Source organism: Carlito syrichta, unplaced genomic scaffold (assembly GCF_000164805.1).
Source record: "Carlito syrichta isolate Samal-C Ts95f unplaced genomic scaffold, Tarsius_syrichta-2.0.1 Scaffold305409, whole genome shotgun sequence".
Classification (NCBI taxonomy): domain Eukaryota; kingdom Metazoa; phylum Chordata; class Mammalia; order Primates; family Tarsiidae; genus Carlito; species Carlito syrichta.
The window spans coordinates 263,149-288,123 of record NW_007249505.1 but is presented as its reverse complement, the minus strand read 5'-3'; the positions used below and the strand labels follow the sequence as shown (position 1 = coordinate 288,123).

General features: G+C 43.6%; 2 protein-coding genes across 2 annotated transcripts in view; one reads left to right on the top strand and one right to left on the bottom strand.

Annotated features, from left to right (window-relative positions):
* TRAPPC12 (trafficking protein particle complex 12) overlaps nucleotides 1-7,564 on the bottom strand; it is a 102,172-nt gene extending 94,608 nt beyond the window's left edge. The window contains exon 1 of the mRNA XM_008061662.1: nucleotides 7,490-7,564. The gene's annotated coding sequence lies outside the window, so the exon portion shown is untranslated. The remainder of the gene's footprint in view (nucleotides 1-7,489) is intronic.
* A 1,915-nt stretch (nucleotides 7,565-9,479) lies between these two features.
* EIPR1 (EARP complex and GARP complex interacting protein 1) overlaps nucleotides 9,480-24,975 on the top strand; it is a 163,453-nt gene continuing 147,957 nt past the window's right edge. Inside the window, exon 1 of the mRNA XM_008061672.2 lies at nucleotides 9,480-9,763. Coding sequence (XP_008059863.1) covers nucleotides 9,722-9,763 — 42 coding nt within the window. The 5' untranslated portion in view covers nucleotides 9,480-9,721. The remainder of the gene's footprint in view (nucleotides 9,764-24,975) is intronic.

Sequence of the window (24,975 nt, the reverse complement as noted above, 5' to 3'; positions counted from 1 at the left end):
TATACATATATTATTTCTCTATATATGTATATATATAAATTGCATTTATAGCATTTTGAGATAAGGCACATGCCATTTGTCACTTCTTCACTTCTAAGTGTTTCCTTACTTTAGTCTTATTCACATGTAAGGTAGACACTAGTATTAACCACCTACCTATAACAGGAATATGTAGTTCTATAACCATTAAAAAAGTAGACTCAGTAGCTAAAAGTCTTCCCACAAAGAAAATATAAGGTGCAAATAGTTTATCAGTGAATTCTACCAAAAATTCAATACAGATAAATCCTATTATACAAAAACTCTTGCAGAGAAGAGAAAAAACAACACATGATCCAATTCACTTTATAAGGCTAATTTAACCTCGAAACCAAAATTCGACAAGCCATACTAAAAGGAAAACTAGAATCTTGCTCATGAACACTAATGAAAAAAAGCTGAAAATATTAGCTAACTGAATCTAGTAAAGTATTTGTTTTCAAAGCAAATCAGTTTATCCCATAGATGAGCTGTTAGGAAATTTATTTATGTAATTTAACACATTAAAGAGTTAAGGAAATTACATGACTATCTCAATCGATGTAAAAGAAAGTATTTGATAAAATTCAACATCACTCACGATAAATCCTCTTAGCAAACTAGAAGTAGAAAGTAACTTCCTTAATGCAATAAAGAATATCTACCAAAAGCCTGAAGAAAATCTCAAATTAATGGTGAGATGTTTAAAGCATTCTCTCTAAAAGTAGGAAAAAGATAAAGTTGCCCTCTTCAATGTTTTATTCTGCCTAATGCTGGAGGCCCCAGGTAGCACAGTAAGATAGAAAACGTAACTAAAAGCTTAAAAAAGAGAAACTGAATCTTCATTCCTTGTGTATTACGTAATTATTTATCTAGAATATCTAGACTACACCAAAAATCTAGGGTGTAAAAGTTGAAATATCACAAGAGTAACACCGATCAAGGGAATACGTTGTATAGATCAGGGGAAGAGATGGGCTTTCCATAAGTGATGCTTACATAGCTTCTTATACACATAGGAAAACTAATCTCAGAAAAACCACAGGTTTTAATCTTTACTAGAATCAATCATGCGCATTCATCGCTTCACCTGGAATGACTGCCAGCAGCTCCTTTGGTTAAACTCAGAAAAAAGGTCAAAAAAAGGTTAAATAAGGTTTTTCCCTCCTCTTGCCTAAACTGAGACCCTAACACTTTGGTAGGGTCCAGGACATTAAAAATTTTTCACTGGACTCTTTAGCAGGTTTAAAGGGGGCAGCCCCAAACCCCATTAATTTATCTAAAACTACTGAGGTTCTCCAGGGACCCAAGGCGTCCCCAGGGGAATTCTTTGAACATCTCCAAGAGGTGTTTCGAACCTACACCCCTTTTGACCCCTCGGCTCCCGAGAATGCTCAGGCCATAAATTTGGCCTTTGTGGCACAAGCAGCTACCAATATTTGAAAAAAAAATTACAGAAATCAGAAGACTTTGCAGGAATGAACATTTCTCAGCTGCTTAAAGTAGCTCAAAAAGTTTACAATAACCGAGATGCTGAAAAACAGAAACAAGCAGTGCAGGCGGCTGACAAAGCTGCAAGAAAACAGGCCAAAATTCTAGCGACGGCCCTCAGGGGCCCAGGAACTGGTTCCAAGCCTCTATGCCGAAAGTCTGATAACCAAAAAAGCCAAAAAGGTCAAAAACGTTTGAATGCATTAAGTTAGCAAAAAAACCAGTGTGCTTATTGCAAGGAGCTTGGACATTCGGTCAAAGATTGTCCCTATCGCCCTCCACAGTAAAACCAAGACCCAGACCCTAAACCCATCCTGCCCTTGGCTGGAGGAGCAGAAAATTATTCAGACTGAAGGGGCCAAGGCTCTTTCTCCTTGAGCCCCCAAGAGCCTAGAGTAACCACAGCTATTGGGGGCCACCCAGTTAAACTCTTAGTGGACACGGGGGTGGAACTTTAAGTCCTAAAGTCACCATTAGGACCTATGTCTAAAAATCAACTTTTAATACAAGAAGGAACAGGAATAATTACCAACTGCAAATTCACTTCTAATCAGACTGCTGACTTGGGACAAAAGCGGATAACGCACTCACTTTTAGTAGCTACTGAGTGTCCATTCCCTCTCATGGGTAGAAATCTGTTATGGAAATTAAGAGCAACCATTGTGTTTTCACCTGACAAAACTGAAATGTTTATTCCTACTGCATATCAAACGCTCTTAACTGTTCCACTTTCTGAAGAATATCTTTTAACCTCTCCAAAGCCTACTACTAAAAATGTTCTGTCAAGCTTACTGCTACAGTTGCTGCAGGAGTTTCCTTCCGTCTGGGCAGAAACCAACCCGCCAGGATTGGCAAAGCATCACCCTCCAGTGGTGATAAGTTTACTGGCATCAGCTACTCCTGTCTGAGTCCGCCAGGACCCTATGAGTTTGCAGGCCCAGAAAGAAACTGCTCCTCATATAAAAAAACTTAGCTGCCAACAGTCTGACTTCACGCAAGTCAGCATGGAACATACCTTTCTTGCCAGAAACTAGAAACGTCTGACTACCGTCCAGTTCAAGACTTAAAAAAAGTCAACAAGCGGGTAAAAACTATTCATCCAACTGTTCCTAACCTGTACACTTTACTTAGTCTACTTCCCCCTCAACATCAGGTACTGTGCTAGATTTAAAAGATGCTTTTTCTCTATTCCCCTGTCTCCTGTCAGCCAACCTATTTTTGCTTTTAAGTGGACAGATCCAGACACAGGAGACACCAGTCAGTTAACTTGGACTACCACAAGGATTCAATAACTCCCCAACACTCTTTGGGGAGGCCTTGCAACAGGATTTGTCGGGGTTCCATGCCCAACACCCTGAATGTGCTTTGCTTCAATATGTGGATTAACCTCCTACTTGCAGCTGCAGACTTGGACACCTGTTTACAAGGTACCAAAGCTTTGTTACAGCTTCTCCAGGACCTGGGCTAGAGTATCAGCAAAGAAAGCACAGCTTTGCTCTGCCAAAGTGTCTTACCTTGGATACCAGCTGCAAGAGGGCAAGCAAGCCCTAACCTCAGCCTGGAAAAAAGCCATTCTCCAAATTCCCACGCCAACCACCAAGAAACAGGTACAGGAATTCCTGGGGGTGGCAGGGTATTGTTGGCTATGGATCCCACAATTTGCCAAAATTGCCAAACCCTTGTACTCGGCCATGGCAGGGGATCAACCCCTAAATTAGACTGCTGCTGAGGAACAACTGTTCCAGCAGCTAAAAACAGCTCTAACTCAAGCACCGGCACTAGCCCTTCCTGATGTCACCAAACCTTTCCACTTGTTCATTCATGAACAACGAGGAATTGCCAAAGGGGTCCTCACTCAGACACTAGGGCCATGAAAATGACCGGTGGCCTATTTGTCAAAGAGACTGGAGCTGGTAGCTTCTGGCTGGTCCTCTTGTCTTCGAGTCATTGCAGCCATGGCTTTGCTGATTAAAGAAGCAGATAAGTTAACCTTCGGCCAAAACCTGGCTCTAATGCTCCCCAGGCTGTTGAAACTCTGCTCCGGGGAGCCTCCGGCCACTGGATGTCAAACGCACATATCAGAGCCTACTACTAGACCAGCCTAGACTAACTTTCTCTCCTACTCAATGCCTCAACCCGGCAACCCTGTTGCCTGATAACCATCCGGAGACGCCAGTGCATGACTGCAAGGATGTGTTGGACATTACCCAGGTCAGTCGACCTGATCTTTAGGACACTCCTCTGCGTCAAGCTGATGCTGACCTGTTCGCTGGGGAGCAGAAAAAAGAGTAAACATCTACATGGACAGGCGGTATACGTTTGCTACACTTCATGTACATGCCATAATCTACAAAGAACGTGGTCTTCTCACCATAGCAGGTAAAACTATCAAAAATAAAAAAGAAATAATAGCCCTCTTGGAAGCTGTTGGGTTCCCTAAAGAGATAGCTGTTATTCATTGTAAAGGTCACCAAAAATCTGACACTCTAGAAACAATTGAAAACCACCTGGCAGGCCGGACAGCTCAGAAAGCAGAACTCTGAATTAAACCCCTAACTATTTTACCAGCTAAAACTTTTCCAGTCCCTTCTCTCCCACAGCGGCCCAGATATACACATAGAGAAGAAGAGGCTGCAGAGCTGGTGGAAGCTTATAAGAAACCTGATGGCTGGTGGGTTAAAAACTCCAGAATTGTTCTACCTGAAATTCTTGCAGAAAAATTATTGACAACTCCACTTTACCATCCACCTAGGAGGAACCAAAATGGCTGAACTGTTAAACCGTTTTTATATTATCAATAACTTAAAAGACCAAGCTAATTCAGCAACTTTAATGTGTCCTGCTTGTGCTCCTGTCAATCCCAAGAAAGGTCCAAAACTCCTTCCAGGAATCAGGGCACAAGGATTAAGCCCTGGTGAACAATGGAAAATAAACTTTACTGAAATAAAACCTCCACATGCAGGATACAATTATTTACTGGTGTTAGTAGACACTTTTTCGGGATGGGTAAAAGTGTTTGCCACAAGAAATAAAACTGCCCTTACGGTTGCAAAATACTTATTAAATAAAATAATTCCTAGGTACGGGCTTCCTCTTTCTATTGGCTCAGACAAGGTCCTGCCTTCACCTTGTCCATAGTATAGCTGGTTAGGAAAGCACAGAACATCAAATGAAAACTGCATTGTGCTTACCAACCACAAAGCTCTGGACAGGTAAAACGCATAAACCAGACTTTAAAAAATACTTATCTAAATTAATAATAGAAACCGGTGAAAGATGGGTAACTTTCTTCTCCCTAGCTCTTCTTCAAGCTAGATGTACCCCGTATAAGACTGGGTTTACTCCCTATGAAATCATGTTTGAAAGACCCCCTCCTCTGTTACCCCGCTTACGGGATCCTATTCTTAAAGAGTTTACTAATCAATCTCTGTTAAAGTATCTCCAGTCTTTACAGCGGGTGCAGGACCTTGTCCACACGAACGTCTGTGCTGTACTGCCAACTCCAACTTCCACACCGTGTTATCCGTTCCAGCCTGGAAATCTGGTCTATGTCAGAAAGTTCCAGAAAAAAGGACTGAGCCCCTCCTAGAAAGGACCATACAAAGTCATCCTCACCACCCCAACGTCACTCAAGGGTAGCGGGATACCAACCTGGATTCATCATTCACAAGTCAAGGAAGCTGCGGACGCCGAAGTCTGGCTCAGCCAAGCCTGCAGTTGGAATGCTGATGTGCCCTTTCACCCAAACAACAACTGGACTGTGAACCAACATCCTGATAATGCTCTCAAAATCACTCTCCAAGCCCACTGTCCAACATCACCTGACCAGCCAGCAGCAGAAACCACGAAACTTTGACCATAACTGAATGCACTGCATTCATCCCTTGCCTCTATTTTTGTTATCCCACTTGTTCTAGGATTTGAAGCAGCACTGCTTACTACAATTCCTGAAGAATGGCCGTGCTGCAAAAAAGATCTATTAACACTGTTTTATTTCTCATGTACTGGATGTATTATTGCTTTATTATGCTTAAAACAAGTTTACCCTGGTTTATTCCAGCAAGCACCCCTTTGGGTTCAGCTTATTATACTACTTATACTTTTACTTTAAGTTCCTTTACTTCAGAACAAGTTTTAGCTGTACAATATTGGACCCCTAACTCAAACCCAATCCAGTTTAAAGTAACTCTTCCAGATCTGGTACCTCGCATTTTAAACTGGTTTGTAAACTTTGTCAAGAAACGAATCAACTCAGTAAAATTTTATATACCAGAACCTATTATAATTTCCTTCCTTTAACTAAAGAGTCAATAAATTGACTCATGCACAACTAAAAGGGGGGAATGAAATAAGCTAAATCAGTTAATAAAATCAAATTGCTAGCAAAGTAATAATATTAACCAGCTTACTCCATTTTGTTTAAAACTTTCATCTTAGTAACCTGCCTGACCTAAGAATCAATGCCTACGTGTGATTACAGTAACATTCCCATGACCACAGACCTCCAGCTTTGTCTCCTTTGGGCAGGTTATGCTGACCGTTGCTGGCTGACCGTTATAGAACTACGCCATAGCTTCCATGTAATTGTATGCTTTGTTAACTGAAATCAAATGCTATGCATTGACATTTTCATAGTTTGTTCTTATATTGTTAGTGATCTAACCAAGGTAACTCCATTGTATAATGATTCTTCTTCTTCCTCTCTATGTAACTACCTTAAACTATATCTTAATGGCAGAACTCCAAGGACTTTCTGAGCACTGGCTATACTTACTTGACATGAAATTAATCAAAGCTCCCTAACAATCAAAGTTCCCATTTTGGTTGCCAAGTCGTTAGTTAATAGCTGCTATAGTACTAAGCTGCTATGTAGCCAATGCTGCAAATTTTACCTATAGAAGCTTGTCACAAACTGCACCAATTTGCCAAGAGTTTTTCTGGCGTTTGCCTACTCTTGACCCATGCGTTTAATAAATTCATAATTAATTAAACTCAACTTGCTGGCGTAACTTCTTCTCACTTACTCCGTCATAACACTCTACAGTTAGCACGTGTAATAAAAACTGACATTTACTTAGTGATTTAAATGCTTTTGCATTAATTATTGCATTTTAACCTCACAATGCTGAGACCTTGGTAGGGCAGGTTATTATTATTAGAGTGGGGTAAACTGTCGCCCAGGCTGGGGTGCAGTGGTCTGAGCATGGCTCACCTCAGCCTTAAAATCCTGGGCTCAAGCGATCCTCCAGCTTCAGCCTCTCCAGTAGCTGGGACTACAGGTGCACACCACCACGCCCGGCTATTTTTAATTTTTTTCCAGAGACCGGTCTCGCTATTCTTCGATATCAACCTCCCAAAGTTCTGGGACTACAGACATGAGCTACTGCGCCCAGCTGAGGGCAGGTAGTTATTAACCTCATTCCACTGGAGAGTCAACTAAGTACAAGAGAAGTCAAGGGGCTTGCTGGGGGTCAGGCAGACAATCGAGCATCAGAGTTGGGAGCCTCTATGCGAAACCGTCCTCCTCTGGGTCTCGGCGAGGAGGCTTGGTGACAACTCCGCGTGTGGCAGCTGACTTTGTACAAACAGCCTTCTCATCTGAATTTCACCCCTACTTGAGCAGCCTCGAGCTGGGGAGAAGTTCCCGGCCCCCTTTGAAGACGTGGAGAGGGAGGACGGAAGCTTGGACGGCGGCCTGGAGTCCCGGGCTCACGGCCTGCGGCGCGCGGACGCCCCCAGGCAGGCGTGACCCCCATGCTCGGACCCCACGGCCCCTCCAGGAGGGCCTCAGAAGAGAAAGGGCTGGGGCCGAGGAGCAGAGGGCTCTAGCCCCGATGTCCCGCCACGCGCGGACCCCCCGCCCCTCTGGGAAGACCCCAGAGAAGATCCACGGGGCTGGGCCGAGGGCTGGCGGGCTCCCGTCCCTAAGCGACTCGGCACGGCCCAACCCCCTCCTGGCTGCCGGGGCCCTGATCCTCACCTGCCACCCGCCCACTGGGGCTGGGGGAAGGTACCGCCTGCAGCCGTGACCCGGGTCGGGAAAGAGGGCGAAGGAAACCCGGAGGCCGTAAGGAGACCCCGTGCCGCCGTGCGGCTTGTGCACCCGCGCCGGCCGGTCCGCGGCGAACCGACTTCCGCGCATGCCCAGTGTAGGAGCGGGAGGCCCTCCCCCGCGGCCGAGAGCGCGATGCGCTTCCGGTTCGCGTGCAGTGGGCGGGACCTGGAGCCCCCGGTGTGGGCGCTGCGGGGAGCTAGGGGTGGGGCGTGCAGGCCTGGGAACCCGGAGGGTGCGTACCCTCCGTCTAGCCTGATTCTACCGCTCCGAGGCTGTGGGCGAACCTGTGGCAGATGGGGAAGGGAGACGCTTATGCTGTTTTATTGGCCACCGCGTCCTAGACTTCTGTGTTTTCAGGGATGTCTTTTTGTGCTTAAAACTTATTTTCTGGTTTCCTATCGTGCACCTATATACTTATATAATAACAATACATTGATTATCAAGGTGGTAGTAATAATATCAAGGACGTTTATTCAGGCTGTTTTTATTGACCATAATGTAAATGATGGTGGATAGGTTTAATCCAGAAGTACGAAGACCTTGCATTCTCTTAACTCCACAGGTTCATGTCGGCAGACAGAACGGCTGAATAGGGTTCTCATGTCTGGGCCTCTGCTTACTTGATTTCTAATGTAATCTCCAAGGTCTCCTTATTCACTCAACAGATACTCATCCAGGCCGGCTCGGTGGCTCAGCCTGTAAGCCCAACACTTTGGGAGTGTGGAGGCAAGTGGACTGCCTGAGCCTGGGGTTCGAGACCAACCCGGGCAACTTGGTGAGACCTCGTCTCTACCACAAATCAAAAACAGCCGGGCGTGGTAGCGCGCACGCGCCTGTAGTCTCAGCTACTTGGAAGACTAAGGTGGAAGGCTCACCGGAGCCCTGCAGGTCGAGGGTGGAGGCTGGAGTGGCCATGAGTGTGCCACTGCACTCTAGCCTGGATGGCGGAGTGAGACTCCAACAACAGCAACAAGCAAGAACAAAACCCCAGATATTCATCCAGCCTTAACTGTATGCCACACACAGTGCTGGGCGCTGGGTACAACTGAGCAAAACCAGTCCCAACCATTTCTGTCAGGAGATCAATTAAGGGTAGAAAGGAAAGCTAAATAATCACAAAAATGGAGGAAAGCTGCGTGGTCCTTGAAACCCTGGCGGGACCTGGCTACTGAAGGGGGTTCAGCTGTGCTATGAAGTTTCAGATTCCATGCAATGCAATTCCTGTCTTCTTAGAGCACTGCCCCATGCGAAGGCAGGACCGTTGGGCGTGCTGCATAGGAGCGGCAGCCTCTCCATCGACATTTGGGAACCCCATGGTCTTCCCTCCCGTCTCCCATCCAGAGGCAAATGTTGGCCCAGTACTGCCAATGGTGCGGTACCTGCTCTCGTGCATGACCCACCCTCGGCAGGGCGTCCTCAGCACATCGTGCTGGGCGCCTGCGGAAACGCATTAGGCTTGGCCCCTGACCTGGGACACTAGGCCGAGCTCAAGGGAGTCTGACAGCTCAGGTGGTCTCCTAGCTCCCCCACGGACGACCCTACGCTGCGATTGCAACTGAAATTTGCAGCGTCTCATCTATTAAGATGGAAGAGTAGCGGAGATCTTTACTGCGATGCCTGTAAGGCGTTGGCCTGGGGCTCGGGGGGGTCATGTAACAGTATAAATGATAACGCATGGCAGTGTCCCAGCTACAGCGCGAGCGACTGTTTCCAGAGTGTGATGGCGTAGGAAAGACTCAAGAGATTTCTAAGCAGCTTCAACGCGGAGTGGGGGCGGAGCACCTCCCACCAACTGTGCCTGGGAGCCCCGCCTCCTCAGGCTGTTCACCCCGCCCACCGCCCTATTTCCTCCTGGCCGGAATCACCCGGGCGGGACCCAGCGCCGACGAGAGCCCGGATGAGAGCACAAGGAGGCATGCGCACGAGCTCAGCGCCGCTGCCATTGGCCATCGTCGAGAAGCGTATTGATGACGCCACCAGAAAACAGGAAGAAGACTCTACGGGAGCTGGTGTAGGCCAGAAAGCGTCAGTCCGGAGTCGTTTGCTACGGGGAGGGAATGAATGGGCGCTGGGAGCACGCCCGAGTGGTAGGGACGCGCCGGGCCTAGTGAGGGCCTCAGAGTGTAAGCGACTCGGGTTTGACCGCCTTCCTGCAACATGGAGGACGATGCACCGGTGATCTACGGGCTGGAGTTCCAGGTGGGTCAACTCGGAGAATGGCAGGTGATTCTCGGCCTAGCTGCTGACCAGGTTGTGCGGTGACTTCGGCTTGCAGATCCCCCAGCAGCCCTGCGAGGACTCGTGTTTGTCCCCTAGGTCCTATTTTGCAGACGGGTAAACTGAGGCTTCAGGAGGCTAAACGGTTATAGAACCAGGACCGAACCCGCATCACTTCGGCTGCGTCCTGGATAACTACAGACAGGGTTGGCATAGTCGTCCTGCCTCTTTCCACCTCCCGTCCTGTCCAGAACATAACTTCTAACTTTGGAATTATCGTTCACTTTGGTGTACTCATTTGTTTGTACGCCCAACTTTTCCTCTAGAATTAAAGTTGCAGCACGTAGAATCTGTATCTGTTTTTTTTAAAAAATAGTTTAATTTGAAACAATTTAAAGTACAGAAGAGCTGCAAGGATACACAGAAAGTACCCCTGGCACATCTTCCCTCATGTTAACATTTTACATAGCCATGTACATTTATCAAAGCTTACAGATTAACACTGATGCAATGCTGTTAAGTAAACCTCAGACTTTATTCAGATGTAATTGTTTTTCTACTAGTGTCCTGTTTCCTTTTCATCCTGTATTCTCCAGAATCTGTTCACCTTGACTATCCCATAGTAGGTGCTCAACAAATCATTTCCAACTGAATGAACCCCCATAGCATAAGCAATGGGTGTGGCAGTTTAGGACAGTAAGAAAGCTGATGTAGATAGAGTGAATGAATGGGGGGTGAGGGGATGATGTAGATGAGATGGGAGGGTAGGTAGGTGAGGATTGTCTAGGGCCTGTTAGAGCCCTGTACTGCTTGGTTTTCATTTATCCAAGAAGCTTTGGGAATCTTTTAGGCTTATGGCATGAGAGAGAGAGAGAAATAAAATCACAGTTCATTGCTATATGAAGTACCTGATACATAAGGTGTGTGCCGGAATGTGTGTTAAAGATGTCAGTGGACCGGGCTCGGTGACTCAGCCTGTAATCCCAGCACTTTGGGAGGCCGAGTCAAGTGGATTGCCTGAGCCCACAGGTTCGAGACCCACCTTGGCAACTTGGCGAGATCTCATCTCTACAATAAATAAAAAAAAATTAGTGGTACGCGCATCTGTAGTTCCGGCTACTTGGAAGGCTGAGGCGGAAGGATCACCGGAGCCCAACAGGTCGAGGCTGTGGTGGCTGGGAGCGTGCCACTGCACTCCAGTCTGGGCGACAAGAGTGAGACTCCAACTCAAAAAAAGAAAAGAAAAAAAAAAGTCAGTGATCTCTGCTTATAAGTAAGTTACAGTGAGAGATGAAACAGTGTTAATTGCAAAAAGCATGGACACCACCCAGACACCTAAGGTTTAAATCCTGGCTCCAACATTTATTAACTGTATGACCTTGGGCCTCAGTTTCCTTACCAAGAGAACAGGAAAATAAGCATCTGTGACTGTTAGGAAAATTAAATAAGTGAATACATTTAATTGAAGCACAACAGTGCCTGTCATGTAGTGTGTTTAATAAGTATTGTTCTAATTATTATAACAAGACAGAATTCTTACAAGTTAATTCCATACGAGGCAGTAGCTAAGTGTCATATGTATAATAAATGGTTTTATAGGGTTTAACTGGTGTCTGTATCACATTCACAAGATTGATGGCTTAACTGCCAGTTATTGAGCACTGAACTATATGTCAGACACTCTGCTTAGCACTGTACACATATTTCATTTAATTCTCACAGCAATCCTGTTTTACAGATGAAGAAACTGAGACTCAGAGAGGATAGTTATCTGTCCAAGGTTTCTTAGCTAGTAAATGATAGACCTGGGATTTTGACCTATTTAGGCTTTAAACCCATACTGATTTCAAGAACCACTAAGTTCTACTGCTTTATTCTTTTTTTTTTTTTTTTTTTGAGTTGGAATCTCACTCTGTCGCCCAGACTGGAGTGCAGTGGCCGCTCCTGGCCACCGCAGCCTCGACCTGCTGGGCTCCCGCGATCCTTCCGCCTCAGCCTTCCGAGTAGCCGGAATTACAGGCGTGTACTACCACGCCCGGCTGATTTTTGATTTATTGTAGAGATGAGGTCTCGCCAAGTTGCCCAGGCAGGTCTTAAACCCGCGGGCTCAGGCAATCCACTCACCTCAGCCTCCCAAGGCATGGTATTACAGGCTGAGCCACTGAGCCGGCTTACTGCTTTATTCTTAACTAGATATACATGTGGACACACAGGGAGGGACCATGTGAGTAGATATAAGGTTCCATGATTTTGTACTACCTAAATTGTGCATCTTCTGCCAATGTTGCCTAATAACTTCTTGACCTCCCCAAGAAATCTCTCAAATAACCCAAAGGTTTTGATCCTCAGTATTGGATCTTTGAGGTTAACTGAAATGTTATTTTCTGAGATTTGAAAAGTTATTCAATTGATCCTCCTAAGGGAGTCAATTATTTTATCAGAATTTCTTCATCTTAAAAGAAGTAGCTGATCTTTGCACTTAGAAGATAGTTCCATGGGCCATGACTTTCTTGAATGTGAAGACCCATCATTGCAGTAAACATAAAAATAACTGAAAATGAAAGTTATTGGCATTTTGGTCGTGAGTTCAAATCACATGGAGAACAGTTTACATTAAAAGATGGAGATTGGATTGTTGACCATGGACTGAAGGTATTGAGGCTTAAGGTAAAGTGGAGTAGGGAAGTTCTATGGCTGAAGACCAACACAGAGGGCTCATTAAGGCAGAAACATACTGAACAGATTAGTGGTAATTGTTTTGAATTTTTTATAGTGAAATTTCAAATGAAATTTGAAATGCTTTTACACACTTTTCGTTTACTGATCAGTAGAAATTAGCTTTCTATGTATGAGTTTAATGAATAGTTCTCAGTTAACAGATAATGAATAGTTCTTTATGACTGTCTTGAAGTCTGTACAAAAGGAATGATTCCTCTCCTGAAAGCTTACTCCTTTGAGCTTTTTACATTAAGAGACCTTCTGTAGTCATGTGGATCAAATCTCCTTGGGACAACATGCGAGTGACAGGAAGAGGGAGCCAGCAGCAGGCAGTGGCTTTCTCACATGGGAGTAGGAGGCCAGGGATGGACCAATGCAGCCAGCGGGGCCTGGGAATGTGAGTAGAGTGTGCCACATCTATCAGCTCCTATATTAGTCCAGTGCTGCCAGTTGAGCTGGGCCAGACCAGAAAGGGAATTTGGAGGGTGATGACTTCGGCTTGTTTCAAGTTGCTTTCCTTTGAGTTTACTACCAAAATCAATAAGTAAGCAGGGCCAAGGCTGAAAGCCAGACAAGGGTACAAGCATCTCCTTTCTGTTCTGGGAGGTTCTTCTGGAGTCTTGTGGTCAGTGCAGTCAGGTCAGAGGGGCAAAGAGACTGTGTGCTTGTGGCCTTTTGTGCCATCAGGCTGAGGGACAGATGAACAGGCCAGGCCAGTGCTCAAGGGTCTGCCTGCTGCCACAGAGAAAACCCATGAGCCGTCAACCCTGCACTGAAGGCTCACAGATTTTTACCTTTTTCAGAGTTTGGAAATTGAAGATGGAGGCCATTGCCAGACCACTGCCACCATTCCAGGCTATTGTGGCAATTGCCTTGCTAAGCTACGGTGTGGCCATGTGCTCTTTGAGCTATGGCCAGGCCATATTTTCGTAAACTTTGATGCCCCTCTCCTAAACCTTAGGGAGGTGAATCACCTCTTTCTTTCTCCAATTTACTTTCTAAATAAACTATATTATCTAATTAAAAAAAAAGAAATTGAAGATGGAGATTAAATTACTCAAATGCTTTTTTATATTAATGGAACTAATCTTTCATTCAATGTGATTTTTCTCTTTTGATCTCTTTGGTCAACTACATTAATAGATTTCTTTTTTAAAAAAAATTTCTATATTTCAGAAAACCTACTTGAATACACTTTGAAACAAGAGTACAACAAAATAGAATATTCAAAATGTTGAATATACAAACTATTATAGTTCAAATCTGAACACTGGTACTTTCCCTCTTAAACTTCAACTAAAAAAAAAAAAAAAAAAAGAAAGAAAGAAAACTCCAGGTATTAGAGCTACCTGACAAAAATTCATGCTGAGCCTAAACGTCCAAGTGACAGTGGAACTGAAACTGACATGTCCGCACAGATGCCAGGGCTACGTGAGTGACAGAGGCGTGTTACAGCAAAAGGCCAGAGCCAACTGTTAATTCATCCACAATTAGGAAACTGACAGACTTAAACTACCATATAAAATGTTACACGTAAATTCTATAACAATACTGTGCTAGGTACAAGATTTTTAAAATTTTTCTTTTAATAAAAAAGCTTTACACAAACAAGCCATTAGCTTATTTCAAGAAAGAAAACTGAAAATTAGTCTAAGGCCTTTGTTTTAAATCAGCTTAAGCTATATGATATATATATAAAAAAATTCGCACTAGATTTTTTTTTGCTATCCTCTTTCTGAAGCTTTTGGATCCATTCTTCAATTCACATTCTAAAATACCTATATTAGCAGTGTCTTCACATTGCATCAGTTAAGTGAGTACTGTGCGAACACAATAATTGCTGGTATGCGTATAAAATGCATCAAAAATTGCTATATGTAACAAGGAGATCACCCATCCCAACCCCTCCCCTAATAACTTTCTAAATATTGGACCACTCTTGCATTCTTGGAAAGAATTTTACTTGCTTGTGGAATAGGACAAATAGTTTACTAAGAATTTTCTCATTAATATTTATAATGTAATATTTTTGGTCGAGGTATGCTGACTTCATAGAAAGCACTTGCGAGTTTTCCTTCTGTCTCTGTATTTGAACAACTGAAGTATTGTTGGTGTTGCCCACTCCTCTTACAACATTGACGTTTTGTTCTGTAGTAACTGGCCTTTCAGATTTCTTGCCTTTCTTTTTTTTCTTTTTGAGTTGGTGTCTCATTCCTTTGTTCAGGCTGGAGGGCAGTGGCACGCACACTCAGCCACCAGAACTTTGACCTGCTGGGCTCAGGTGATCCTTTCGCCTCAGCCTCCGAGTAGCCAGAGCTACAGTTGCATGCTACCACACCTGGCTGTTTGACAGGCTGAGCCACTGAGCCCGGCCTTGTCTTTTTTTTGATATCAGTTTTGGTCACTTATATTTTCCTGAAAAATGTATTCATTTATGCAGTTGACAAATATTTATTTATTGCCTGCAATATGCCAGGCAATAAATATACTGTGTACCAGGAACACAGCAGAGAAGGAAACAGACAAAATGCTAGCCCTCTTGGATTTGTACACCTAAAACACACCATTGTAGAGGTATTTTTGTAGGGTAACAGAGTCTCCGAGGACTGAGAAGTAGCTTTTTTGGGTTGTCTCTTTCTTTTTTTTAACTTCAGCGGTTTGGGTGCTTAATTTATGTTTTCATTCTTTTTATTTTAAAAAGTTTTAAAATTTATTTTTATTTATTTTTTTGAGTTGGGGTTTCACTCTGTCGCTCAGGCTGGAGTGCAGTGGCACAATCATGGCTCACCACAGTCTCACCTCCTGGGCTCAAGCAATCCTCCTGCCTTGGCCTCCCAAAGTGCTGAGATTACAGGCTCCAGCCACTGTTCCCCTTCCTGTTTTCATTCTTTTTATTAATACAAACATTTCAGACATATGAATTTTCTTCTGAACATTGACTTTTTTATTTTATTGGCTCCTGGATATCTTTTTTTAGATTTTAATTTTTTTTTTAGTCATAAAGATGTGGGGTACAATTTAGGGTTAGGTATACAAACGTTGATTATGAAGTTACCCTTGTTGATGAGGTGTGCTCCTCCCTCCTTTAGCATTTTCCCTCAACTGCCACTCCAACATCCCCCTCCCCACAGTTTCCCACTACTGCCAAACCCTTTCTTATAGTATTATAACTGTTAAAGATGCGCTTATGAGTGAGTACATATGGTACTCTGTTCTTTGTTTGTGTGATAGATCACTGAGGGTGACCAACTTTAAATCCATCCAAGTTGCTGCAAAGTCTGTATGTTTGTCCTTCTTTATGGCTGCATAATATTCCTTTGTGTATATGTACCACATTTTTTTAATCCAGTTCAACTTCGATGGGCAACATGTTTTTGCTATTGTGAATAGAGTTACAAAAAACATATGTGTGCAGGTATCTTTTTTGTAGAATGATTTCAGTTCCTCTGGGTATATTCCCAATATGGGAATTGCTAGGTCATATGGAAGGTCAATTTCTAGTTCTTTCAGATACCACCACACTGTCTTCCACAGAGGTCACGCTAGTTTGCATTTCTACCAACAGTGTAGAAGCATTTCTTCTCTGCATCCTTACTAGCATCTGTTGTTTGTTTTATTAATAATGGCCATTCTTACTGGGGTTAAGTAGTATCTCAGTGTGGTTTTGATTTGCATTTCTCTGATGATGAGTGAGGCTGAGCACTTTTTCATATGTCTGTTGGCTGCCCATATGTCTTCTTTTGAGAAGTGTCTATTCATGTCTTTTGCTCACTTTTTAATGGGGCTGTTTGTTTTTTTTTCCTTTTGGTGTGTTTGAATTCCTTGTAGATCCTAGATGTTAGGCCTTTGTCAGATATACTGTTGGCAAATAATTTTTCCCATTCTGTCTCCTTGCTCTCTTGATGGTTTTTTTTTTTTTGCAGAAGCTCGTCAGTTTGATGAGGTCCCGCTTGTCTATCTTATTTCTTAAGGTATGGGCATTTAGGGTGGCTCCTATATATCTTGAAGTTTATAATTTTAGTTTCTTTTTTGACCTTAAGTTTGTCTAAGAGATATTTCTCAGCTCTGTCCCCTGTCCCTTGCCTGTTTGGGAGTGTCTGTCTTTGTCCTTTCCACAACAGACTTTCTTTCTGTCTGGGTTCTATTTGTTCATTTCTGTGAGCTCTGTCAGCGGAGGCCTAGTCATCTTAGGTAGTCTTGCCATATCTTTTCTGATCTCTGCTTTGAATTTTTTTCTTTTTTAATAGATTTTTTTTAAACTGATGCATAGTAGATGTATATAGTTTCAGAGTGCAGGTGATAATTTAGTTCATATAATTGGAAAGATCAAATCATTGTAATGGGATAGCCATTGCCTTAAATATTCATCTTTTCTTTATACTAGAACCATTCACATTGTTCTCTTTTAGCTATTTTGAAATGTACAGATTATTGTAAGCTATTGTCACCCTGCTGACCTACGAAACACTAAGTCTCATTTCTTCTATCAAACTGAATGTTTGTGCCCATTAATCGCCCTCTCTTCATCCCCCCACCCTCCCTGGCCTCCAGTAACCACCAATCTACTCTCTATCCTCATGAGAACTATTGTTTTAGCTCCTACATGAGACTGAGAACATGCACTGTTTAGCTTTCTGTGCCTGGATTTTTTTCATTTAGCACAACGACCTCCAGTTCTACCCATGTTGCTGAAAATGACAGGATTTTACTCTTTTTTAATAATAATGTTCTATTTGCATATTTACCACATTTCCTTGATCCATTCATCCACCAGTGGGCACTTAGGTTGATTCCATCCTTTGGTGGTTGTGAATAGTGCTCCAGTAAACATGGGGGTGTAGATGTCTCATAGATACACTGATTTCCTTTCCTTTGGCTATGTTCCCAGTAGTGGAATTGCTAGATTATATGGTGGTTTTATTTTTAGTTTTTTGAAGCGTGTCCATACTGTTTGCCACAGTGACTATACCAGTTTATATTCCCATCGACAGTGTATGAGGGTTCCCTTTCTCCACATCCTCAGCAGCAGCCACTATTTTCTGTCTCTTTGGTAAAAGCCATCCTAAGCAGGGTGAGATGATATCTCATTGTGGTTTTGATATGCATTTCTCTGATGACTAGTGATGCTGAGCATTTTTTCATATACCTACTGGCCATTTGTCTTTCTTCTTTTGAGAAATGTCTATTCAGATCTTTTGACCACTTTTAAATTAGACTCTTTGTTGTTAACTGCCCTCTCTTCATCCCCTCACCCTCCCTGGCCTCCGGTAACCACCAATCTACTCTATCCTCATGAGAACCATTGTTTTAGGTCCTACATGAGACTGAGAACATGTACTGTTTAGCTTTCTGTGCCTGTTATTGCTATTTTTTGCTATTGAGTTGTTTGAGCATTGTATATATTTTAGTTATTGGGCCCTTGACATATGGATAGTTTGCAAATATTTTCTCCCATTCAGTGGGTCTTTTTCTTTTCTTCCCTTTCCCCTTTTTTAGAGAGATGATTGCTCATTAAGTTTTATAATTTTGTTAATGTTTGATCACAATTTTTAGCGGTACTGTAGCAATGTTTTCTGGTTCATGTTTCCATCTTTGGATGTGTTTTCCTGTTTTTCCTCCCTCCCTGCCTCTCTTTATAGTGCCTTTGCCTACCGCCTGTGCTAGTAACTTTTGGTATTGGTCTTTTAATGGGGAGTCTTACCTGGTCCAGTCCTAGGGTCTGTCTGTGGAGTCTTACCTGGTCCAGTCTAGGGTCTGTCTGTGGAGTTGGCCAAGGCCTTGTCCCAGGCTGGCAGGAATGCTTTCGACACAGGTTTTTTTTGTGAGTAAATTCTTTTAGCTGTCATTTATTCCAAGGCAAAGGGGATTGGAAGAAGCAGGCTGCCCACAATGCTGTACCTCTCTTCTCGACTCGCAGAGCCAAAGACAGCTTCCCAAGAAGGTGCCAGGCAGCCCTACCTGCCCTGCGTTCAGTCCTATGTATCTATAAGAGGTATGTGGGAAGTACCTGCCACCAGCCTGGGTGCCTGTCTCTATCATCCTATCCAGAGGTTTCTGTGTTGCCCCTCAACACTTAGCCCTGAGAGTCAGCTCAGTGTCCTGTCTGTCTGAGATGTGCCACCTCCAGCCCCTGCCTTCAGACCTTTACGGCCTCTGCTGTCTGTCTTCAGAAATTGTGCTTTTGAATTATAGATGTGTCTGAGTTTGATTGTAGACAGAATTTAAATTTCTGTTTTTCTTTCCTTTTTTTTTGAGTTGGAGTCTCACTCTGTCACCTAGTCTGGTGTGCAGTGGCATGCTCATGGCTACAACAGCCTCGATCTTCAGGGCTCAGGTGATCCTTCTGCCTCAGCCTTCCAAGCGACTGGAACCACAGGCGCACGCCACCACACTCAGCTAACTTATTTTTTTATTTATTGTGGAGACAAGGTCTTGCCAAGTTGCCCAGGCTGGTCTGGAACCCGTGGGTTCAGGCAGTCCTCTCACCTCTGCCTCCCAAAGTGCTGGGAGTACAGGCATGAAGCACCGTGACTGGCTATATTTCTGTTTTTCATTCTCCTTCTCGATTTTGTGTGATTTCCCAGAGTTTGAGAGAAGTCTTTAACCCATGGTTTGAAACCTGAGGCCCAGATTTGATTTGATGAGGTAGCCTTTATGGCAAGAGTGAGGGCAAACTGGAGTACAGAGAGATTTCTGTAGGGAAAATTGGTTAGGAGGCTATTAAGGTAGACTTGAAGCAAGGAGTGAGGAGGGGATGGAGGTGATGGAAGGGCGACATGGAAGAGCAAGAGCCCAGTTACATATGTGGCAGGTCAGGGGTGGAGGCGCACGGCGTTGGTGGCTGAAGCGTCACCACTGTGTGAACAGGGGCAGGCAGGTCTCGGGAGGGCCGCAAGGCCTAGCTGGTGAGTTGGCACAGATATGCCTGTAGAGACCTAGTGCAGAGCTGGCTGGGGGCAGTTTAGAAGGGTCTGGGCCCGAGATTCACATCTGGAAATCATCAGGCTACTAACAATGACTGTATCTGTGGAAGAGTGAGCATGCTTAGGAGGAGAGTGTGGGCTGAGGAGAGTCAGAATAGAAGTTTGGAAGCAAAAATATAGGGAGAAGGGAGGAGGAAAAGTAGGAGGCACCTGGGAAGGGACTTGCTGGTGTGCAGACGATGGAGGTGCTCGCAAGTCAGGGAAATTAAGGGCTTGGGTGGGGCTGGGGCTGGAGGCCGATAGACCTGGCAGTTGGCTGGCACCGATGGCCATGGGTGGAGTGGCTGGAGCGGAAGTCAAGTTCCATAGGGCATGGAGCGTTTGGAAGGGGCATTCCTTGTCTACTCACTCTATCATTACATTTGACTTTGAATGAAAAAGCGACAATATGGCAGTAGATTAAGGGAAATTGAGTCACAGTCAGTTTTTAAGAGTGAGAAATCAGAGCAGGGAAGGAGCACTAAATGTGAATGTGACCAGGGAGGGCTTCTCCTCCTAGATAGGAGATGGGTGGACTGTTTTGGGGAGCCTCTGGGAAGGTAGAGACGACTTCTGTTTCATTGGCAAATGTGAGGTGTATTCTTTTGCTGAAAATTAGGGGGCTGAGGTTGTACCAGGGTCTTGAGGAGAGATTCCACACAACATCTGCAGCAGACAGCGCAAATGGAGCAGGTGAGGGTTGATGAAAGCCCCATACTACATGGAAAGGCTTAGACTACAGGAGTGCTTGGGAGTAAAGGAATACAAGACCATGTGTGTTAGAGCCTCTGGACTCTTAGAAACAGTGTTATCTCATTTTCCCTTAGTAACTCCGAGGTTTTGTTTGTTTTCCTTTTAAAGCACTCCAACCCTTTGATGTTGCTTTTCTTTCTTTTGGGTATTGGAGATGAGGAATGGGTGTTTAGGTAGCACACAATGGAGGAGTTAGGACTCTGCCCATTTTCCTGCTTTTCCGTTTTTTCTTCTCTCCCCCATTTCCCTTTCTCCTTCCTTTCCTCCCGCCCTGACTTCCTCTTACTGACTTAGTATCCTGGGGACTGGGGAGCAGCTCTTGGTAGACGCCTTTCTGGAGGGACCCGTTGTAGGAGACCAAGTTCAACGGACTGTGCTCTGTGTCTTTATTGCTTTAAGCAAAAGCCTCTGTCCACCCTCCTTCAGCTTTCTGGAGCATGACTCTGGATGGGGAGAATTCTGATAAAGAGCTGTAATGGGCACAACTTGCTGCCTGTTGTTTTGGTAATCACTTAATTGTGTAATCTAGTAAACAAATGAATGCATTTTTTAATTTCTCAAGGGAATTTTATGTACTCAGTTAATACTTTCAGGTACTGGTATCGATGCCTCCTACAGGTAGTCATAATGTGCTTGATGATTATTTTCTGCTGTAATCTTGACCTCTCAACTTTTCCAGCTCCTTTGGCTGGTTTGGTTGACTACATGGTGACAGAAAACTAGAACTATGACTCTGTGAGAAAAATGCCTTGACCTTTCCTTATGAGACCTGGGGAAAACACACGGAATTTTTATTATAAAGTGACCTGTGTTGTAACTTCAGCCAAATGTGTTATTTGGCTTGCTAGTTACTCTGCTTTACTGAAGAGAAAGATACCTGGACTGAATATTGGGAGTCTGGGATATTTTTCCTCTTTAGTAGCTTTGTGACAGAAGCAAAGTCACTTGACCTCTCTGGTCCTCAGTTTCTTTATCTACTAAGTGGGAAGAATATCCGTTCTGTCTTCCTGCCTACTTCATTGAATTATGAGAATGAAGCAAGATAAAATATATGGAAATGTTTTGTGACCTATTATACCATACAAATTTGATCTTATTATTATAATAGGGTCATTGGCACACCTGTAAAACCTTAATCTCATTAGACTTAGTGAGGTCATTTTATCATTACTTTAATCAAAAAAGCAGAATTATAGACATAACTAGAGATCTGTACCCAGAATGACCCAAATTAAATAATTTTGGGGAAGCTCTTAATTAAACTTTTATAAGGTTTCACTATGATTTTTTTCTTGAGTTGGAGTCTCATTCCATCGCCCAGTGGCACATTCACAGCCACCCCAGTGTCAACCTGCTGTGCTCTAATCCTTCGGCCTCAGCCCTCCAAGTAGCTGGAACTACAGGTGCGCGCTACCACGCCCAGCTAATTTTTTGATTTGTAGTAGAGATGAGGTCTCGCCAAGTTGCCTGGGCTGGTCTCAAACCCACGGGCTCAGATAATCCACTCGTCTTGGCCTCCCAAAGTGCTGGGATTACAGGCTGAGCCACCGAGCCTGGCCTCACTATGATTTTTAAAGATACATTTTAGGTTTGCCTATACGAATGACTTTCTTCTTCCATTTTTAAAAAATGAGTGTCTTTGCTTGTGTGAGCTTGAACAAGATAGTTCCAAATTTGTAGTGCTTTTCTAAAACTGTGGCAGCTTTACTCTCTCTGAAACAGATCATCTATTTAGTTTTTTTTTTTTTTTTTTATTCTTGCATGCTTACCATTATTCCTTTCCAGGTATGCAGCTCTCGGTTCTACAAATTGCTTTAGAATGAAATAAATTGAATGCTGGTTCATTATCGTCATTCAAATAGCTTCTGAATTTCTGAATTGCTCTTCTTTTTTCAGTATAATAGCCACTAATAGAATTTACTCATGTTTGGTTTTCTTCTATTTTAAAGCGATGGCATTTAATCCTGCCTTCTGTTTAAGGCTGAGTGCTCCTGGGTGCATTTTGATAAATGCTAATTTGTTGTTATTATGGTCTGTGCCAGTGTTTTGGATACTTAATCATTATCATCTTGTCTTTTAGTCTTTTGAGTCTTTGTCTCCTCTCTCCTAATGAGTCTAAGTTGCTTGAGGGCAGAGGTGATGGCTCCTCCTCTGATTCCTCCACAGCACCTCCTAGGTGCAAGGCCTGCGTAGTCTACCCTTCATAACTGGCCTGAAGCATAGAAAAGGCTTTTATATAAAAGAATCATTTCTTTGTAGATAGGTCCTCTCCTGGGTCCTATTTTGGGGGACTTTCTGGCTTTTATCATCTGGGTGACAACTCATTCCTATATTTGAAAGTCTTAGTGTTCTTGTCTGATGTGGTCCTGTCCCCTGTGTTCTCTCTATTGACTAGGTCATGGCTTTGTCTTTCAGGAATGGTTTGCATTGTTCCTCATCAGAGTCATCTTTTTCTAAGCCAGAGGTGTTTAAGTTGTATAGAGTTCAGAGACTCTGTGAACCTGCTAATATGATATGCAAAATTTTATGTATATTTATGCACGTTTTTGGCAGAAGGCCTATAAATTCGCAAAGAATTCATCAGTTTTGCAAAGACATCCAAGGCTCCAAAAATTGTCCAGGCAAGTTTGCAGAAGAGGGTACAGAGATACTGACTTTGGGAACCCTAAAGGCACTTTGAGTAGCTGAATTGGCTGACATAGATTTCTTTTCTCCAAATGTCTAATGTGAATATTGCTCTAGACATATATTTTCTTGGTTGTACTGAAATGTATTTTAGTCGTTGATGTTTTTGTGTTGCTGATTATTTTGGGAAGGGTGGAAACGTATAATGTGGTTATGTTTTCTAAGAATAATTCAGAAAATTGTTATTTCTGAACCTTTTTGCAATGGACACCCAAGAGGTCTCATTGTTTTCCTCTAGTTGTGGAAACCAAGTCAAAACTAGACAGACAGAATGGTCAGGACAACTGTTAAACTGTTTCTTTTACCCTGTTTTGAAAGGAATAAGTCAAGAAAGCGGGAAGAATCTATGGGAGGTAGATGTGATGGCCGAAGAAGTGGATGTCATGTGTGTTTCTAGTGGGAAGAAAGGTGTGGACCGAAGGGGTGCATTTTCTGAACTGTGTAAGACAATATTCATTTTCTGTTGCTGCCGTAACAAGTCACTGCAAACTTAGTAGCTTAAGATAACATAATTTTACTATTTTACACAGTTCTTTAGTTTCAAAGCCCAACATGGGTCTTACTGTGCTAAAGTCAAGGCATCAGTGGGCTTCTGTTACTTCTTGGAGGCTCTGGGAGAATCTGGGTCCTTGCCTTTTCTAACTTCTAGAAGCACCTACATTCCTTGGTTCATGGCCTCCCTCACACATCTTCAAGGCCAGCAGTGGCTGCCTGAGCCCTCCTCATGGCTACTACCTCTCTGGTTCTCTTTTTTATCATCACATCTCTCTGACTGCAAGCCAGGTAAGGTTTTCTGATTTCAGGGATCCATATGATGAAATAGTCCAGGATAATCTCATTTTGAATATCTTAATTTAATCAAGCCAGCAAAGTTCCTTTGTCATGTAAATTAACATATTCACAGGTTTTGGGGATTCGAATGTAGGCATTTGTGATGGACCATTATTATGCCAACCACAGGAACTTTTTCTGGGTACAGTTAATGGTTGAACTAAAACAGATGGGTTTGAATTTATAAGCCTGAATACTAGTCACAACTCTAATAATCAGTTGTGTGATGTTTTTCTGTAAACTGCAGATTCATCACCTGAAATTCTTAATTTTGTCTTTTAATTATCAAACTTAATTAGTATAGTTATTAATTTATGCTCTCCAATACTGCCTACATTTTAGGAAACCCAGTAGCTTTTGAGATAATTGGAGGCTGATAGCTCTCAGCTGGGTCCAGCATCAGGCATTGCCTCATCTGAACTGAGTCACTTTGCCCAAGGTCACGCCCCTTTCCTAGAGAGGGCCTGCATTCAATGACTGATCCATGAGAGTGGGGGTTGGGCAGCGTAAAGGCCTGGCCATCTGGCTTGGAAGGGCCATCCAGCTCCAGAGCTGCTCATTGGGTTGGCCAAGGCCTCCTTGCAGATCTGATGCTGTTCAGCCTCTCCCTCTGTCCTGTCCTACTTCCTTAACCTTAACATGGAGTGGTTTCCAAGAGCACGCTCCAGTAAGTCTCCTCTGCCTACTTGTTAGAGCTTTAAAGCTTGTTTCCCAGGAAACCTGATTATTTGAATCCTCTGCAGGCCTTTGTCTGTTGGTTGTTTTTTCTTTCCATTTTTGATCATGTAATTTTGTCTTGTACAGCTGGCTGTTTTTGAATGAGTATTAGACATCGTATGAACAAGGTCTTAGCAACTTTAGGTGCTATCTTTCTCCTGAGGATTTGCTGCTTCTGGCAGGAGGCTGGCTAGCCTGGAAGCACTGGCCTGATCAGATCACCTTAAATGCAATCAAGGGGTAGATGATTTGGAGCCTGTGAGGCTAACTTAATTCCAGTTCGCTTTTACACCTAGGCTGTGAGCCTGTGGGGTTAGTGCCTTAAAACCCCTTCTCCTTGATGTCCATGTACTGGGGTGTTTTGTGTCCCAAGCTCCCTTAGTCTGTCAAAGTGCACCTCAGCATCAGCCTTATAACCACACTTTCCAAGTTTACAGAGGCCTCTAGGTGAGAAGTGGCCACATGTCTGAGCTTTCTCCCCAGCTTCTCTCCTGACCTGGATCTTGGCATGTCTTCACTGCCTTGGCA